Raw genomic sequence first — 20,096 nt, 5'->3', positions numbered from 1 at the left:
CCACCATGTTTGACAGTGGAGATGGTGTGTTCAGCTGTGTTGCTTTTACGCCAAACATAACGTTTTGCATTGTTGCCAAAAAGTTAAATTTTGGTTTCATCTGACCAGAGCACCTTCTTCCACATGTTTGGTGTGTCTCCCAGGTGGCTTGTGGCAAACTTTAAACAACACTTTTTATGGATATCTTTAAGAAATGGCTTTCTTCTTGCCACTCTTCCATAAAGGCCAGATTTGTGCAATATACGACTGATTGTTGTCCTATGGACAGAGTCTCCCACCTCAGCTGTAGATCTCTGCAGTTCATCCAGAGTGATCATGGTCCTCTTGGCTGCATCTCTGATCAGTCTTCTCCTTGTATGAGCTGAAAGTTTAGAGGGACGGCCAGGTCTTGGTAGATTTGCAGTGGTCTGATACTCCTTCCATTTCAATATTATCGCTTGCACAGTGCTCCTTGGGATGTTTAAAGCTTGGGAAATCTTTTTGTATCCAAATCCGGCTTTAAACTTCTTCACAACAGTATCTCGGACCTGCCTGGTGTGTTCCTTGTTCTTCATGATGCTCTCTGCGCTTTTAACGGACCTCTGAGACTATCACAGTGCAGGTGCATTTATACGGAGACTTGATTACACACAGGTGGATTGTATTTATCATCATTAGTCATTTAGGTCAACATTGGATCATTCAGAGATCCTCACTGAACTTCTGGAGAGAGTTTACTGCACTGAAAGTAAAGGGTCTGAATAATTTTGCACGCCCAATTTTTCAGTTTTTGATTTGTTAAAAAAGTTTGAAATATCCAATAAATGTCGTTCCACTTCATGATTGTGTCCCACTTGTTGTTGATTCTTCACAAAAAAATACAGTTTTCTATCTTTATGTTTGAAGCCTGAAATGTGGCAAAAGGTCGCAAAGTTCAAGGGGGGCGAATACTTTCGCAAGGCACTGTATATATACAATATTCAGAATGAACTGTGGATGGAATGAAAAACATCCATATGTTAACAGAACCAGGCAGAGACAGACTGAAGACACACTCTATGGTAAAGCTAGTGTGTGTGTGTGTGTGTGTGTGTGTGTGTGTGTGTGTGTGTGTGTGAGAGAGAGAGAGAGAGAGAGAGAGAGAGTGTGTAAGAGTGAAACTGAGATGGTTGGGGGGACTTTCAAAGAATTCAGCAGACACTGAAGCAACATGCGAGTCTGCACCACACAGGCCTCCCCTCAGTCACTCAGTAGCAGACTCATGCCCATGCCCAGCCACCTCCATGTGGGCAGCACCATGTCCCTGTGCCAGTGTCGTGCTTCCCGTATACCCAGGAATGGAGCATGAAAGCTGGGCTTGAATCAGAATGCACTCCCCCGCTCCTCCATAGAACAGACCCATAAGAAGCCCTGGGCTAAGTATGGCTGAAACCCCACCAGTAACTACACAGCTATACATTCACACAGCTGTGTCAGTAGTGGGATGTCAAGGGTTGGGTTATGTAATAAGAAAACATTGGGGATGGGGAAACAGGAAAATAGAACCCCCTAGGGGCCCTCAGCCTCATGCCAAACATAACACTTTCTCTAACACCCAGCTCCCTCCCTCACCCTCCTCCACCCCAGCCTTCAAGTAAAAATACATGTCCTGCAGCCCTCCCATGCCTGTGCATCCCAGCTCATGCTTTCTGACAAGGTGGCTGTTTTGGTATTGCTTGGCCAGACGGAACAAAATGGAATGGAAAAAGGAGCGAAAGAGCTACAAACACAGGAAGCTGAAGCGGCTTTATGTTCCTGTGACACACATGGCTGGGCTCTCAGCAGCCCCACGGAGACACGACATGTGGGTTTGTGCCCATAGGCGACGTTGTTGCCGGTGATGTCTGGTGAGGACCTGCCTTACTACGTCGCCTACAAGCCCTCAGTCCAGCCTCTCTCAGCCTATTGCAAACAGTCTGAGCACTGATGGAGGGATTGTGCATTCCTGGTGTAACTCGGGCTGTTGTTGTTGCCATCCTGTACCTGTCCCGCAGGTGGGATGTTTGGCTGTACCGATCCTGTGCAGGTGTTGTTACACGTGGTCTGCCACTGAGAGGATCAGCTGTCCGTCCTGTCTCCCTGTAGCGCTGTCTAAGGCGTCTCACAGTACGGACATTGCAATTTATTGCTCTGGCTACATCTGCAGTCCTCATGCCTCCTTACAGCATGCCTAAGGAACGTTCACGCGGATGAGCAGGGACCCTGGGCATCTTTCTTTTGGTGTTTTTCAGAGTCCGTAGATAGGCCTCTTTAGTGTCCTAAGTTTTCATAACTGTGACCTTAATTGCCTACCGTCTGTAAGCCGTTAATGTCTTAACGACCGTTCCACGGTGCATGTTCATTAATTGTTGATGGTTCATTGAACAAGCATTGGAAAACATGTTTAAATCCATTCTAATGAAGATCTGTGAGGTTATTTGGATTTTTACGAATTATCTTTGAAAGACAGGGTCCCGAAAAAGGGCTGTTTCTTTTTTAGTTTATGTGGCAGAGAAAACAGCACTCTGTTTGAATGCTTACTCTCTCTGTCCTCCTTCCTCCACCCCCTCTCTGTGATCATTATGCCCAGCCATTATTGCTTCTAATCAATTTAATTTGGGAAGTAGCGCTGATGTGGAGAGAGAGAGAGAGAGAGAGAGAGAGAGAGAGAGAGAGAGCGAGAGAGAGAGAGAGAGAAAACAAGATGTCCCCGCTAACTCCTCTCTGCATGCAGAGGTGCCTGCCTGATGAGCCCCCAGGGCTCACCACAACACAGACCGCACCAATGATCGACCACACAGGCATCTGTGACATACGTTCTGGTGCACAGATATGTGGCTGTGTGCACAAGTGACTGCATGAATGTGTGTGGACGTGCATACATGTTGCTTTTCATAACATACACATCATGTATATACCCCTAGAACTGCTTATTCAAATCCTGCAATCATGTTTAAGAGAACCACGGAATTCATATCACCAGTTTTAATGGGCTTTTCCAGCCCTGGCACCAGAGGGACAGCAGCAGTAGACTGGCGTTAGCTAGCGTGGGTATAGGGCAGGAGGACTGATGGAGGGAGGAGGAGGTAGGAGGCACAGGCTGCATGGACATGGCTATGTTTATTTATTGATATTCCTTCCTCCCCTCCCCCTCTCTGTCCCTTGGTGAGATTCTCCGCCTCCTCTGGCTGTGTTGGTATGGTTAGCAGCCTCTCACCATGGATCCCATTACCATGGAAATGCAGGGGATAAAGAGATCCCTGTCTTTTCATAGTCAATGCCGCTGTTCTGGACAGAGAGAATCCCATTCTCTGCGGTGTCCTGGGATGAAATCCGGCTTTGGCTGATCCCTCCCTCGCAGCACACCACTCGTAATAAATGAATGAAGCTCGGCTCGGAGCCTCTCTTTTTTGATTTCTGTTACTCTCTCGTGGTTCTGCCCTTTTCTCCATTCTGTTTATTTCTCTCGTTAGCCCTGTTTTGTCACTCCTCTTTTGCTGTATTTTACTACTCTTATCTCTCCCCCTGTTTCTCTCCCCGCCTTGGGCGGCAGGTAGCCCAGTGCTTAAAGTGTTGGGCCAGTAACCGAAAGGTTGCTGGATCAAATCCCCAAGCTAACAAGGTAAAAATCTGCCAGTCTGCCCCTGAGCAAGGCAGTTAACCCACTGTTCCACGGGCGCCAAAGACGTGGAAGTTATGGCAGCCCCCCCGGGGCACCTCTCTGATTCAGAGGGGTTGAGTTAAATGCGGAAGACACATTTCAGTTGAATGATTTAAACTGCATTCAACCCCCTTTCCCTATGTGTATATGGAGCATAGGTGTGTATAGGTGCATAGCGGGAACATCTTCTTGTGTGTCTCTCTCTGAGCACGACCCAGCACTGACATGCCCGTCTCTCTCTCACTCTCTCTCTCTCTCTCCACACGAGAAGCAAAGCGTGAGACTCAGCCGTGATAGAGTAGAGTATGCCCTAGGGGTGCATTACTTGAAGTGACAGTTAAAAATGACAAGTGTGCCACCGGAGGGGAACAGGACAATTGGGTAATGAAATGGTCTGAGAGGCTGTGTGCCACAAGGTTCCTCAAGCTGAGGGATGGGCCCGGAGAAAAATGTAAACACTCTTAAAGTCATAGACAGAGCTATGGATGCAAGGACTGACCATCCAATATGTATATAAAAAATAGATTTTTAAGCATGTTTTGAGGCTATGCAGAGTTTGTTTACATGTATAATGCTTACAAACATTGGTAAAACAAGCTTATATTTTGGGTTCTGATTGGACTTGACAATTGAACTAAGCTCATTTCTATGTTATATTCTTCAAGAATGAACGGGTACATATATAAATATTTATGAATTCATAAATCCAAAAATGGATGTAGCAACTGCAGATCTCCCCTTTTAAGAACTGAGTCTGACACCTTTACTTTTGGTTTTGTTGTGAATATATAGGAGTTAAATGAATGGGTTGAGGTCCAGGATATGATATCTCACTGATTCATTTCACTGACAGCTCGTGGAAACACGGTACAAAAATATTAAACCATCAAGTAAATGGGAACAGAACAGCTTAATATAACAACAGTGATTATTATCACTTTGAAAGAACGGGCAGTAGAGTAAGCCAGGCGAGAGAGAGATGGGCAGATGAGTGGATGGATGGATGAGAGGAGAGCGTGTCAGAAGGCTGGGCACAGAGAGAGAGATGGGCAGATGAGTGGATGGATGGATGAGAGGAGAGCGTGTCAGAAGGCTGGGCACAGAGAGAGAGATGGGCAGATGAGTGGATGGATGAGAGGAGAGGAGAGCGTGTCAGAAGGCTGGGCACAGAGAGAGAGATGGGCAGATGAGTAGATGGATGGATGAGAGGAGAGCGTGTCAGAAGGCTGGGCACAGAGAGAGAGATGGGCAGATGAGTGGATGGATGGATGAGAGGAGAGTGTGTCAGAAGGCTGGGCACAGAGAGAGAGATGGGCAGATGAGTGGATGGATGGATGAGAGGAGAGCGTGTCAGAAGGCTGGGCACAGAGAGAGAGATGGGCAGATGAGTGGATGGATGGATGAGAGGAGAGCGTGTCAGAAGGCTGGGCACAGAGAGAGAGATGGGCAGATGAGTGGATGGATGGATGAGAGGAGAGCGTGTCAGAAGGCTGGACACAGAGAGAGAGATGGGCAGATGAGTGGATGGATGGATCAGAGTAGAGCGTGTCAGAAGGCTGGGCACAGAGAGAGAGATGGGCAGATGAGTGGATGGATGGATGAGAGGAGAGCGTGTCAGAAGGCTGGACACAGAGAGAGAGATGGGCAGATGAGTGGATGGATGGATGAGAGGAGAGCATGTCAGAAGGCTGGGCACAGAGAGAGAGATGGGCAGATGAGTGGATGGATGGATGAGAGGAGAGCGTGTCAGAAGGCTGGGCACAGAGAGAGAGATGGGCAGATGAGTGGATGGATGGATGAGAGGAGAGCGTGTCAGAAGGCTGGGCACAGAGAGAGAGATGGGCAGATGAGTGGATGGATGGATGAGAGGAGAGCGTGTCAGAAGGCTGGGCACAGAGAGAGAGATGGGCAGATGAGTGGATGGATGGATGAGAGGAGAGCGTGTCAGAAGGCTGGGCACAGAGAGAGAGATGGGCAGATGAGTGGATGGATGGATGAGAGGAGAGCGTGTCAGAAGGCTGGGCACAGAGAGAGAGATGGGCAGATGAGTGGATGGATGGATGAGAGTAGAGCGTGTCAGAAGGCTGGGCACAGAGAGAGAGATGGGCAGATGAGTGGATGGATGGATGAGAGGAGAGCATGTCAGAAGGCTGGGCACAGAGAGAGAGATGGGCAGATGAGTGGATGGATGGATGAGAGGAGAGTGTGTCAGAAGGCTGGGCACAGAGAGAGAGATGGGCAGATGAGTGGATGGATGGATGAGAGGAGAGCGTGTCAGAAGGCTGGGCACAGAGAGAGAGATGGGCAGATGAGTGGATGGATGGATGAGAGGAGAGCGTGTCAGAAGGCTGGGCACAGAGAGAGAAAGAGAGAAATGACCTCTGTCTGGAAACGTATTGTTGTTCACCGTTATTATTGTTGTTGTTCGTATCACGCCCAGGTGCTATTTATAACCCCTGGATGCCCCAGTTACACTACTGCTCAGAAGCAGCTCACTAATAATATCTTTCTCTCTTTCCCTCTCTTGTTATGTTCTCCATGGCCTCTCGGGCTAGGGTGATTCTCAGCCACTGAACTGTGGTGGTGTGTGTGGTTTTATGGGCGTGTGCCTGTCAAGGGGGGGCTCTGCAGGAGGAATGGAGAAATGGGTGTGCCAATGTGTGCCATGGGGAACCGGAATGGTGATGGCATACTTTGTTGAGGGGACTTTTTAAGTGGAGCACACAACATGAAGGGTAGGGACATGTCTTTGTAGTGGGAAGTTGCTCTGTATTTAGACTTTATCCTCAAACTCTGAAAAAGTGTCCAGGGAAGCAGATGTACTCAGCATTACAGTAGCTGTGTAATGTAGAAGTCAGTGTCAATCCAGTGGTAGATGATCTGGACAGTGGACAGATTTACAGCAGTACAGTACAGGCCATGGTACCATCCAGGGTGGTGATGGTACAGTACACCCTACAAGCCATGGGACTGTCCAGGGTGGTGATGGTACAGTACACCCTACAAGCCATGGGACTGTCCAGTGTGGTGATGGTATAGTACACCCTACAGGCCATGGGGCTGTCCGGGGTGATGATGGTATAGTACACCCTACAGGCCATGGGACCGTCCGGGGTGGTGATATAGTACACCCTACAGGCCATGGGACCGTCCGGGGTGGTGATGGTATAGTACACCCTACAGGCCATGGGGCCATCTGGGGTGGTATTGGTACAGTACACCCTACAGGCCATGGGACCGTCCGGGGTGGTGATATAGTACACCCTACAGGCCATGGGACCGTCCGGGGTGGTGATGGTACAGTACACCCTACAGGCCATGGGGCTGTCCGGGGTGGTGATGGTATAGTACACCCTACAGGCCATGGGGCCATCTGGGGTGGTATTGGTACAGTACACCCTACAGGCCATGGGGCCATCTGGGGTGGTGATGGTACAGTACACCCTACAGGCCATGGGACCGTCCGGGGTGGTGATGGTACAGTACACCCTACAGGCCATGGGGCCATCTGGGGTGGTGATGGTACAGTACACCCTACAGGCCATGGGGCCATCTGGGGTGGTGATGGTACAGGACACCCTACAGGCCATGGGACCGTCCGGGGTGGTGATGGTACAGTACACCCTACAGGCCATGGGACCGTCCGGGGTGGTGATGGTACAGTACACCCTACTGGCCATGGGGCCATCTGGGGTGGTGAGGGTATAGTACACCCTACAGGCCATGGGGCCATCTGGGGTGGTGAGGGTATAGTACACCCTACAGGCCACGGGACTGTCCGGGGTGGTGATGGTACTGTACACCCTACAGGCCATGGGGCCATCTGGGGTGGTGATGGTATAGTACACCCTACAGGCCATGGGACCGTCCGGGGTGGTGATGGTATAGTACACCCTACAGGCCATGGGGCCATCTGGGGTGGTGAGGGTATAGTACACCCTACAGGCCATGGGACCGTCCGGGGTGGTGATGGTACAGTACACCCTACAGGCCATGGGGCCATCTGGGGTGGTGAGGGTATAGTACACCCTACAGGCCATGGGGCCATCTGGGGTGGTGAAGGTATAGTACACCCTACAGGCCATGGGACCGTCCGGGGTGGTGATGGTACTGTACACCCTACAGGCCATGGGACCGTCCGGGGTGGTGATATAGTACACCCTACAGGCCATGGGACCGTCCGGGGTGGTGATGGTACAGTACACCCTACAGGCCAAGTTGCCATCTGGGGTGGTGATGGTACAGTACACCCTACAGGCCATGGGGCCAAATCCATACAGTACACCCTACAGGCCATGGGGCCATCTGGGGTGGTGATGGTACAGTACACCCTTACAGGCCATGGGGCCATCTGGGGTGGTGATGGTACAGTACACCCTACAGGCCATGGGACCGTCCGGGGTGGTGATGGTACAGTACACCCTACAGGCCATGGGGCCATCTGGGGTGGTGATGGTATAGTACACCCTACAGGCCATGGGACCGTCCGGGTGGTGATGGTACAGTACACCCTACAGGCCATGGTGCCATCTGGGGTGGTGATGGTATAGTACACCCTACAGGCCATGGGACCATCCGGGGTGGTGATGGTATAGTACACCCTACAGGCCATGGGGCCATCTGGGGTGGTGATGGTATAGTACACCCTACAGGCCATGGGACCGTCCGGGTGGTGATGGTACAGTACACCCTACAGGCCATGGTGCCATCTGGGGTGGTGATGGTACAGTACACCCTACAGGCCATGGGACCGTCCGGGGTGGTGATATAGTACACCCTACAGGCCATGGGACCGTCCGGGGTGGTGATGGTACAGTACACCCTACAGGCCATGGGGCTGTCCGGGGTGGTGATGGTATAGTACACCCTACAGGCCATGGGGCCATCTGGGATGGTATTGGTACAGTACACCCTACAGGCCATGGGGCCATCTGGGGTGGTGATGGTACAGTACACCCTACAGGCCATGGGACCGTCCGGGGTGGTGATGGTACAGTACACCCTACAGGCCATGGGGCCATCTGGGGTGGTGATGGTACAGTACACCCTACAGGCCATGGGGCCATCTGGGGTGGTGATGGTACAGGACACCCTACAGGCCATGGGACCGTCCGGGGTGGTGATGGTACAGTACACCCTACAGGCCATGGGACCGTCCGGGGTGGTGATGGTACAGTACACCCTACTGGCCATGGGGCCATCTGGGGTGGTGAGGGTATAGTACACCCTACAGGCCATGGGGCCATCTGGGATGGTGAGGGTATAGTACACCCTACAGGCCATGGGGCTGTCCGGGGTGGTGAGGGTATAGTACACCCTACAGGCCATGGGACCGTCCGGGGTGGTGATGGTACTGTACACCCTACAGGCCATGGGGCCATCTGGGGTGGTGATGGTATAGTACACCCTACAGGCCATGGGACCGTCCGGGGTGGTGATGGTATAGTACACCCTACAGGCCATGGGGCCATCTGGGGTGGTGAGGGTATAGTACACCCTACAGGCCATGGGACCGTCCGGGGTGGTGATGGTACAGTACACCCTACAGGCCATGGGGCCATCTGGGGTGGTGAGGGTATAGTACACCCTACAGGCCATGGGGCCATCTGGGGTGGTGAAGGTATAGTACACCCTACAGGCCATGGGACCGTCCGGGGTGGTGATGGTACTGTACACCCTACAGGCCATGGGACCGTCCGGGGTGGTGATATAGTACACCCTACAGGCCATGGGACCGTCCGGGGTGGTGATGGTACAGTACACCCTACAGGCCAAGTTGCCATCTGGGGTGGTGATTTTACAGTACACCCTACAGGCCATGGGGCCAAATCCATACAGTACACCCTACAGGCCATGGGGCCATCTGGGGTGGTGATGGTACAGTACACCCTACAGGCCATGGTGCCATCTGGGGTGGTGATGGTATAGTACACCCTACAGGTCATGGGACCGTCCGGGGTGGTGATGGTATAGTACATCCTACAGGCCATGGGGCCATCTGGGGTGGTGATGGTATAGTACACCCTACAGGCCATGGTGCCCTCTGGGGTGGTGATGGTATAGTACACCCTACAGGCCATGGGGCCATCTGGGGTGGTGATGGTATAGTACACCCTACAGGCCATGGGACCGTCCGGGGTGGTGATGGTACTGTACACCCTACAGGCCATGGGACCGTCCGGGGTGGTGTGTTACAGAAAGCCCTGCAGCTGAAGATGAATAACATTGTTTTATTGTCCAAATGCACACACGGTCCAATGGAAATTCAACTTCCGCTTTATGCTAACCCCTCTGACCTTGGCTGCCTGTACCCTATGAACAGTCCATTCACCTCTTGTGTTTGTGTTTATCCAGGACTGGACTTCCATGTGGACCTTCACAGGATCGGGGCGAAGGAGGGCCTGAAGGGCCGGAAGCTACAGAAAGCCATGGAGAGCTACGCCTGGAACATCACCGTCCTCAAGGTATGAGTACAGTACATCCATCCATCCTAAAACACAGGAAGCTACAGAAAGCCATGGAGAGCTACGCCTGGAACATCACCGTCCTCAAGGTATGAGTACAGTACATCCATCCATCCTAAAACACAGGAAACTCTTTGACAAGATACTGTACTATTAAAGACTAATGGATAGTGTACTGTATCGTGTACATCCACACACTTTGTCAACATAACACTAGCAATGTATGGCTAGTGCATCATTCGTTAGAAATACTGCCTCGGTCTGCATAAGTTCACAAGGTTATTGCTTTGCAACAACTTTCAGTAATTTACAGTGATGTTGCTGCTGTACTCTCCCAGGAGATTACATCAATTTGGCTAATTGGCACCTCCCTTCTTTGTAATCCTTAAATATCTTAATTAAATGGTGCAGCTCTGGCCTACAGCTGTATCTGTGGGCTCAGCAGTAATTAACATGATAACACATCCCACATGAAAAAAATACTATAGCATACTATTTACATTTTACATTTTAGGGGGGGTCTTAGGAGAGGATGAGGATTATTTAAGATACTGTTTGAAGAGGTAAGGTTTCAGATGTTTTCAGAAGATAGGCAGGGACTCTGCTGTCCTAGCTTCAGTGGGAAGCTGGTTCCACCATTGCAGTGCCAGGACAGAGAAGAGCTTTGATTGGGCTGAGCGGGAGCTGCCCTCCTAGGGGTGGGAGGGACAAGAGACCAGAAGTGGCAGAACGGAGGACTTGGGTTGGGGTGTGGGGTTTGAGCATAGCCTGAAGTTAGGGAGTTGCAGTTCCTCTTGCTGTTCCTTAGGTAAGCACCATGGTCTTGCAGTGGAAGTGAGCTTCAACTGGAAGCCAGTGGAGTGTGCGGAGAAGCGGGCTAACATGAGAGAACTTGGGAAGGTTGAAACAGGTGGGCTGCAGTGTTCTGGATAAGTTGCAGGGGTTTGATGGCACAAGCGGGGAGCCCAGCCAACGGTGAGTTGCAGTAGTCCAGAAGAGAGAGGACAAGTGCCTGGATTAGGAACTGCGCTGCTTCCTGTGTGAGGTAGGGTCGTGCTCTACGGATGTTGTAGAGAATGAACCTGCAGGAACGAGTCACTGCTTTGATGTTTGCAGAGAACAACAGGTTGTTGTCCAGGGTCACGCCAAGGTTCTTTGCACTCTGGGAGGGCGACACTGTGGAGTTGTCAACCGTGATGGAGAGGTCTTTGAGCGGGCAGGCCTTCCCCGGGAGGAAGATCAGCTCCGTCTTGTTGAGGCTGAGGTGGTGGGCCCACATCCAAGTTGAGATATCTGCCAAGCACGCAGAGATGTGTGTCGCCACCTGGGTGTCAGTAGGGGGGATGGAGAAAAGTAGTTGAGTGTCATCCGCATAGCAATGATAGGAGAGACCATGTGAGGATATGACGGAGCTGAGCGATTTGGTATATAGAGAGAAGAGGAGAGGGCCTAGAACTGAGCCCTGAGGGACACCAGTAGTGAGAATACGTTGGACAGACACAGATCCTCTCCATGTCACCTGGTAGGAGCGGCCTGCAAGGTAGGATTCAATCCAAGAGTGGGCAGAGCCTGAGACGCCCAGCCCTGAGAGGGTGGGATAATTCACAGTGTCGAATGCAGCGGATAGATGTAGGAGGATGAGAACAGAGAGAGTCAGCTTTGGAAGTGCGAAAAGTCTCCATGACACAATGAAGAGCGGTCTCGGTTGAGTGACCCATCTTGAAGCCTGACTGGTTAGGGTCAAGAAGGTCGTTCTGAGAGAGATAACGAGAAAGTTGATCAGAGACAACACGCTCAAGTGTTTTGGAAAGAAAAGAAAGAAGGGATGCAGGTCTATAGGTTTTGATGCCAGATGAGTTTAGTGCTGGTTTCTTGAGGAGGCTAGCGACTCGGGCCATTTTGAAGTCAGAGGGGACACAGCCAGTGGTCAGGGATGAGTTGATGAGGAATGGGAGAAGGTCTCCAGAGATGGTCTGGCGAAGGGAGGGGATGGGGTTGAGTATTCACTGTAGTATACTGTAGTATTTACAGTTAACTATAGTATAAATACTGTAGTAAAAGAAACCTGTAGTATATCCTATCTTAATTCATGTAGTGTTTTTGCGGATTTGGCATGTAGGATTCTCACTTATGGATGGTGTAAATTGCGATATAGGAGAAGGGAATGAGTAGGGTATATGTAAATGAAATACTGTAGTATTTACCTCAGTTAAAAAAGTGTAGTGTTTTTGCTGACTTTACTGTTTTTGCAGACATTACTGCAGTATTTACTACAGTGCTTTTTTTGCATATTTAATACTGTAGTATTTACTACAGTATTCTACAGTATACTACAACATGCTATAGTAAGTACTACACATGACCGAGGGATACTACAGTGTGTAGTATAGTATTCTACAGTATACTATGTTTAACTATAGAATTCTATAGTAAATACTGAAATATTCTGTACTAAACTGTAGTATTTTTTCATGTTGGATGATACCATCCCACACCATTGGTTAGCCAACATGCACAGTAGGCTCCACCCCTCTCCACCATCACCCCCTCTCCCGGGAGTTTTGGACCCAGCAGTGCTCTTAGGTGGTCCATTGGTGTCACGCTCTCCCCCGTTCTCTCTCCCCTCTTCATCTCACTCTCCTGTCCCCTCTCTCCCCTCAATATTCTCTCTCTCTCTCTCTCTCTCTCTCTCCTCTCTCCCCTCTCCCCCTTCTCTCTCCCCTCTTCATCTCACTCTCCTGTCCCCTCTCTCCCCTCTATATTCTCTCTCTCTCTCTCTCTCTCACTCTCTCTCTCTCCTCTCTCTCTCTCTCTCTCTCTCTCTCTCTTCTCTCTCCTCTCTCCCCCTTCTCTCTCCCCTCTTCATCTCACTCTCCTGTCCCCTCTCTCCCCTCTATATTCTCTCTCTCACTCTCTCTCTCTCCTCTCTCTCCTCTCTCCCCTCTCTCCCTTCTCTGTCCTCTCTTTCCTGTCTCCTCACCTCTCCTCACATCCTCTGACACAGGCCCACGATCATATAAAGCGGGGCCCAACTCCCTCGTTTCACAGCCTCAATGAATCATTACCTGTGGTAATAGCAGCACTGATAAAGCACTAAGCCTCGCCACCGTCTCGCCAAGGCACAAATAAGGACATAGAGGGAATGTGTGATGTGTGTTTTCGATCTCATCTGGATGTAATTATTCAGGATTGAGTGAAGTGTTTAGCCTGGTTTGGGGCTCTGCCGGGCTGGCAGCCAGAGAGAGAGGGAGGATGTGACCAGGGATAAATTAATTCCCCAGGACCTTTTTATCAGGGAGAACTCTGGGCTGCATCAAACAGGACCAGAAACTACGTTAAAGAACATATGAAACGGGATAGAAGCGAGAATGGAAATAGAACACTCAAAGGTAGTGTCAGCCACTAGACAAGGTTAAGAGTAGTTCTAGATGCACCTTCAAAAAGTCTGTTGCTCAACCTATTTTATTTGGACTCGTTGTTCTTCGGCAGCATATGTGGCTGGCAGTCTTACCTTAATTTTAAGCTTTAATTCACTCTATAGAACTGAAGGACTTAAGCACTTAAGAAGCCTAACGTGGACACCCGAAACCTAATGCCTTGCCCCCTCCATCCCTCCATGCATCATCCTTCTCTCTCCTTCCTCCTTCCTCGTGTCTGTACGGTGAGTTATGGGTACAGGCTGCATGTCCGTATCTGCATACAGCTAATCTCCCTCTCTTTATGGTGGTGAACATTTGGTATGAGGCAGTGTGGTCTGTGTGTCCAGGCAGGCAGTCACCTCTCAATTCAGCCCAACTCACCGGTTCCAATTCAGCCCAACTCACTGGTTCCAATTCAGCCCAACTCACTGGTTCCAATTCAGCCCAACTCACTGGTTCCAATTCAGCCCAACTCACTTGTTCCAATTCAGCCCAACTCACTGGTTCCAATTCAGCCCAACTCACTGGTTCCAATTCAGCCCAACTCACTGGTTCCAATTCAGCCCAACTCACTGGTTCCAATTCAGCCCAACTCACTGGTTCCAATTCAGCCCAACTCACTGGTTCCAATTCAGCCCAACTCACTGGTTCCAATTCAGCCCAACTCACTGGTTCCAATTCAGCCCAACTCACTGGTTCCACATTCCTTTTATAGAAACTTAAGAAGCTGCAAAGACACTATGGGATTGTAGAGACCACTACCTACCCCCCAGCAACACCAGCTAGTCTGATTCTCTAGATACAGTATTGTTCTTGACGCATAGTAACTTAGAAGTCAATGATTAAAGGACTGTCCACGTTGAAGCTCCTCCTGTCACCAGTCTTAGGGCTCTCTCCACAGCTAACCTATAGTTTCACTAAGTCCTCTGACCCATACGTTCAGATCTGGAGGCAAATTGGAGGTTGCGATAAACCTTCCCAAAAATAAACAATTATAGTATCAGGATAATGGACTGTGTTAAGGACGAGGAAGGAACAACTGTGATTGGTTCGGAGTTCTACAGTTGGAAATGTGTGATTGGTGGTTCTGTGTGCTGTGGAGCCTCAGCCTTGGCTAACCCCCAGTGAAACGCTGTGCAGGCCAGGCCAGCTGCGGGGGTGAGTGGACCCGTAGCCATGGTTGAGCTCAGCCCATTGTGATTTGGTTCCGGTACCACCAGCCAAGTCCCTTACTGGAACAGCAGCACCAGCTTTGTGACTCACACAGGAACATTACATCATTTCTCAAACATCTGATTTATTCATGCTGTTGGAGTGGATTGTGTTCTGAGGCCCTTCATGTAGAAGACTTGTCGCTAAGCATTACCCTCATGTGAGAGGGGAACAAGAGGCATTTTGTCCAGGGTTGTACCCTCAACCCCCCCTGAACTACACGCCACTCTAACCTGTCTGCCCAGTGGCAGTGGGAATAGACTGTAGTACAGACCGACAGACAAACAGACAGACACCCCCAGTACAGACAGGACATGTTCCCTGGTCCCCGCCTCAAACAGCATCGCCCACAGGGACGCCTCTCAGGATCTCTTAGCCCGCTAACTGCTGACGACGGCAGGGTGGAATATGTGAGTATGGTGATGAGACTCAGAGAGCTTCAGAGACAACCAGAGTCAGAGAATAGGGGACGGTTGCTGTTGAGGTGGGCTGTGAAGGGATGTGGTGGGTGGGATGGTGGTGGAAGACATGGAGAAAGAGACATACTGGGATGGTGATAGTGGTAAGGATGTAGAGAGAAGACAAGGAAGAGAAGAGGGGAGAAGAGAAGAGGGGAGTGTTTAGAGTGAGGGTCTGTGTTTTTTCTTTAGGGACACAGGTTTTGAAGGGGCTGGTTTTGTTTTGTTGTTGAGGATGAAGCCCCAGGAACCCCTTTCTACGTCTTTCCAGTCTGAATGTCTACGGAGATGAATCCAGGCCCACAACATTACAGAATAGAGCCAGCAGGGCTGCAGTAGCCCATTCTTTCACTCAGAAACCAAGGCAGCCACGGAAACTGCCCTGATTGACTTTACAACGCCATAAAGCGGGATGCCTGCCCTGACCACTTCCTCCCCATCTGGCCCGGTTTCATCTCTGGCGTGTTCCTAAATGAAGAGGACGATGACGATGGTGTGGGATCACTTATCAACAGATTACTTTTGAAGGGGCTCTGAGGAACCGCAGAGAATTCCTCCAACCACACTGCAGAATGGATGTAGGCTGCTATCTGCTGGCTAAAATAATGTAGTGCATTGAATTGTATTTGTCACATGCTTTGTAAACAACAAGTGTAGACTAACAGTGAAATACTTACCTCATTTTTCAAAAATGAGTTAAAGATTTAAAAAAAAACAGAAATAGTGACACGAGGAATAAATACACAGTTAATAACGTATAACAATGACAAGTTAAAATAACAAGGCTATATACAGGGAGTACCAGTACTGAGTCGATGTGCAGGGGTACGAGGTAATTAAAGTAGCTATGTACATATAGTATGGGTAAAGTGATTAGGCAGCAGTAGTAGCAGCAGTGGGTATCCATTTGATTGGCTATTTAGCAGTCTTGTTTAGCAGTCTTGTTTAGCAGTCTTATGGCTTGGGGGTAGAAGCTACTTAGGGTCCTGTTGGTTCTAGACTTGGTGCACTGGTACCGCTTGCCGTGCGGTAGCAGAGAGAACTATCTATGGCTTGGGTGGCTGGAGTCTGCAAAATGTTTGGGCCTTCCTCTGACAACGTCTGATATAGAGGGCATTACTAAAACACATGAGTGACAGCATTCTCTCTCTCTTTCTCATTTGTCTCTTTCTTTCTTGTCTCTCTCTGTCAGGGTCAGGCGGACCTCCTGAAGCACGCTAAGAGTGAGGCTTTGGACACTCTGCGTCAGATCCACTGTGCCACCCAGTCCTGTGGCCTGAGCAAGAACGGAGCTACCTCCCCTCAGCTCCAACACTATCCACTGCAAGCGCAAGCGCAGTCCCAGACCCAACCCCAACCCCAGGCCCAGCCTCTGTCCCAACACCTGGCTGAACCCCAGCCCGAGGCCCAACCACAGCTCCAGGCCCAACCACAGCTCCAGGCCCAGCTCCATACTCAACCCCATCCCCTGACTCAGCGCCCGTCTTTGCCTCCCCTCCCACCACAGCCCCCGCAGTATAGGGCAGCAGGCTCTCACGATGCCATCTCTGAGAACGAGACGGCCAGCGATGGTTCCTGCTGACCCGTTGCCTGTACCCGCAGTGGAGTCCACCCAAAGAGAGACAGGGAGAGGAGAATAGAAAGAGAGAGGGGGCTTGAGAAGCAGAGAGGAGAAGAGCAAAGAACATGGATGGTTCCTTTAACACCCCCGAAGATGGACAGGCAGAGTGAGATAGAAAGGAAAAAAGAAGAGAGGGAAAAGGAGAGAATGAAGGAGATGGAGAAGGAGAGAATGAAGGAGATGGAGAAGGAAAAAGAGCAGGAAAGGGAGAGGGGGAGAGATGGTGAGAGGGAAAGAGCAGAAGAGAAACAGCAAATAGAGCAAGGGACGGGGAAGAAAACTCGCCGTAAAAGACAAGAGACACAAGTTTGAAAATGTATTGTTTTAGAGACAAAGAAGAAATGTCTCTATCAGCTCTCTCTCCTGTCCTATTTATCTCTCTTGGATTCGAAAGGGCGAATAACACCCATATTAGCGAGTTCAGTCAGTCTCTCAGTCAGTCAATCGTTGAGTCAGTCAGTCTGTCAGGAGAGTCTTGCTGTCTTCCTCTGGGCAGTGCCAGCACTGCTGGCCCTGCGGGTACAGGCACCTTACAATGGCATTTCATACCGCACAAGTTCGCCTTTGGATTCCCCTAGGATACCCATAGCATGTCCAGGACCCTTTCCTCCTCTATCTTCTCCCTTATGTTTACTCCATACACCTGTAGATCTGCCCTTCCATGCGTCATCCTGAGCTTCAACCCTTTTGCCCTTCTCGCCGAGGAGGAGGCTGCCGTTTTAAATGCACAACGTGGAGCAGCTCACACGGACTCTGAGCTCTGTAGGGATCCTAGCTAGAGGACCATTACTGCACAAATGAACCTGCGAGCTGTCTGGGAGAGAGACGGTAAAGGACTGCAGTTCTACTAGAATAGAGCTCACCAGCCTGTTTTAACTGGAGCAGTCTGTTGACCCCGTCTGCGCTGAAGAGACTAAAGGACTCTATAGGTCAAAGATCACAAGAGAAACATTGACCTGGGCCAGATTCTCGCTGTCAATCAAACACACACCTAACCTAAAAGAGAAACTATGAATCTATATAGATGTGTACTGTATGTATGTACAAGTAATGAAAAGACCCTTTACATTTATCTCTGATAATTCTCCCTGAAACAAAATATCCCATTGATATGATTGTTATAATTGATGTTAGTTATATTCGTATTACAATTATTTTATATACAGTACATTGCTTCTACATATACAGTGACTTGATACCTGTTGTTCTGTGCTGCAGATCAAGACAGGTGGTGTGGAATGTTGGGTGTAGGGGTTAGAGGTCAGGGTGGGTTTGGGTTTTTGTTTGGGTTGGGGGTCATCATTCCAAAAAATTGGGTCAAACAATAACCTGACTTGTGTTTCACTGCAAAGTGGTGTGGTTCTGTATGAGCTCCTTAAAACGGCCCATTAAAACTGGATTCATTGTTTGTCCTGCCTCCTATTCTTCAATTCTTCCACTTTGTCATTGTCTTTATACTGGCAGCCCACCTGACATGAACATGTAGGCTTCCTTCTGCAGGACAAGAATGGGGAATATATTGTATGAAGCAATTCTGAGGCAACTCCAGAAGGTGGCGACAAATAGTAGGTAAAAGGTTATGAGAGACCGTGTCTGTGAGGGAAATGGGCATGAGGGATTCACCCGTCTGCTAAAGTCAGGTACTATACCTCATCTCTGTACACCACACATACAGTGCCTTGCAAAAGTATTCAGTGTTTTTCCTGTTTTGTTGCATTACAACCTGTAATTTAAATGGATATTTCTTTGGATTTCATGTAATGGACGTACACAAAATATTCCAAATTGGTGAAGTGAAATGAAGAAGAAAAAACATGTTTTAAAAAATTCTAAAAAATAAAAAACTGAAAAGTGGTGGGTGCATATGTATTCACCCCCTCTGCTATGAAGTCCCTAAATACGATCTGGTGCAACCAATTGCCTTCAGAAGTCACATATTTAGTTAAATAAAGTCCAGCTGTGTACGATCTAAGTGTCACACGATCTCAGTATATATACAGTTGAAGTCAGAAGTTTACATACACTTAGGTTGGAGTCATTAATACTCGTTTTTCAACCACTCCACAAATTTCTTGTTAACAAACTATAGTTTTGGTAAGTTGGTAAGGACATCTACTTTGTGCATGGCACAAGTCATTTTTCCAACAATTGTTTACAGACAGATTATTTCACTTAATGTTCACTGTATCACAATTCCAGTGGGTAGGAAGTTTACATACACTAAGTTGACTGTGCCTTTAAACAGCTTGGAAAATTCCAGAAAATTATGTCATGGCTTTAGAAACTTCTGATAGGCTAATTGACATCATTTGAGTCAATTGGAGGTGTACCTGTGGATGTATTTCAAGGCCTACCTTCAAACTCAGTGCCTCTTTGCTTGACATCATGGGAAAATCAAAAGAAATCAGCCAAGACCTCAGAAAAAGAATTGTAGACCTCCACAAGTCTGGTTCATCCTTGGGAGCAATTTCCAAATGACTGAAGGTACCACGTTCATCTGTACAAACAATAGTGCGCAAGTATAAACACCATGGGACCATGCAACCATCATACTGCTCAGGAAGGAGGCGCGTTCTGTCACCTAGAGATGAACGTACTTTGGTGCGAAAAGTGCAAATCAATCCCAGAACAACAGCAAAGGACCTTGTGAAGATGCTGGTGGAAACAGGTACAAAAGTATCTATATCCACAGTAAAATGAGTCCTACATCGACATAACCTGAAAGGCCGCTCAGCAAGGAAGAAGCCACTGCTCCAAAACCGCCTTAAAAAAGCCAAACTACGGTTTACAACTGCACATGGGGAGAAGGATCGTACTTTTTGGAGAAATGTCCTCTGGTCTGATGAAACAAAAATATAACTGTTTGACCATAATGACCATCGCTATGTTTGGAGGAAAAGGGGGGAGGCTTGCAAGCCGAAGAACACCATCCCAACCGTGAAGCACGGGGCTGGCAGCATCATGTTGTGGGGATGCTTTGCTGCAATAGGGACTGGTACACTTCACAAAATAGATGGCTACATGAGGGGGGAAAATTGTGTGGATATATTGAAGCAACATCTCACGACATCAGTCAGGAAGTTAAAGCTTGGTTGCAAAATGGGTCTTCCAAATAGACAATGACCCAAAGCATACTTCTAAAGTTGTGGCAAAATGGCTTAAGGACAGCAAAGTCAAGGTATCGGAGTGGCCATCACAAAGCCCTGACCCCAATCCTATAGAAAATGTGTGGGCAGAACTGAAAAAGTATGTGCGAGCAAGGAG

At 49.1% G+C, this 20,096-nt stretch overlaps 1 protein-coding gene across 2 annotated transcripts in view; it reads left to right on the top strand.

The window, feature by feature from the left end:
* Positions 1 to 18,240, top strand: part of LOC110538191 (inactive phospholipase C-like protein 2) — a 102,305-nt gene extending 84,065 nt beyond the window's left edge. Inside the window, exons 5-6 of one of the 2 annotated variants that reach the window (XR_016485240.1) lie at positions 10,013 to 10,211; positions 16,404 to 17,029. Coding sequence is in view for 1 of the 2 variants with exons in the window: in XM_036938251.2 (XP_036794146.2) it covers positions 10,013 to 10,122; positions 16,404 to 16,793 (500 nt within the window). In the remaining variant the exon portion in view is untranslated. Of the gene's footprint in view, positions 1 to 10,012; positions 10,212 to 16,403 lie in introns of both variants that reach the window. The other variant, XM_036938251.2, reaches the window with a different exon arrangement.
* Positions 18,241 to 20,096: the final 1,856 nt, after the last annotated feature.

This window comes from Oncorhynchus mykiss, chromosome 12 (genome assembly GCF_057628025.1).
Source record: "Oncorhynchus mykiss isolate SJ-2025 chromosome 12, ASM5762802v1, whole genome shotgun sequence".
NCBI lineage: Eukaryota > Metazoa > Chordata > Actinopteri > Salmoniformes > Salmonidae > Oncorhynchus > Oncorhynchus mykiss.
Note: the sequence above shows the minus strand (reverse complement) of the source record. Positions and strands in the feature narration are given on the sequence as shown.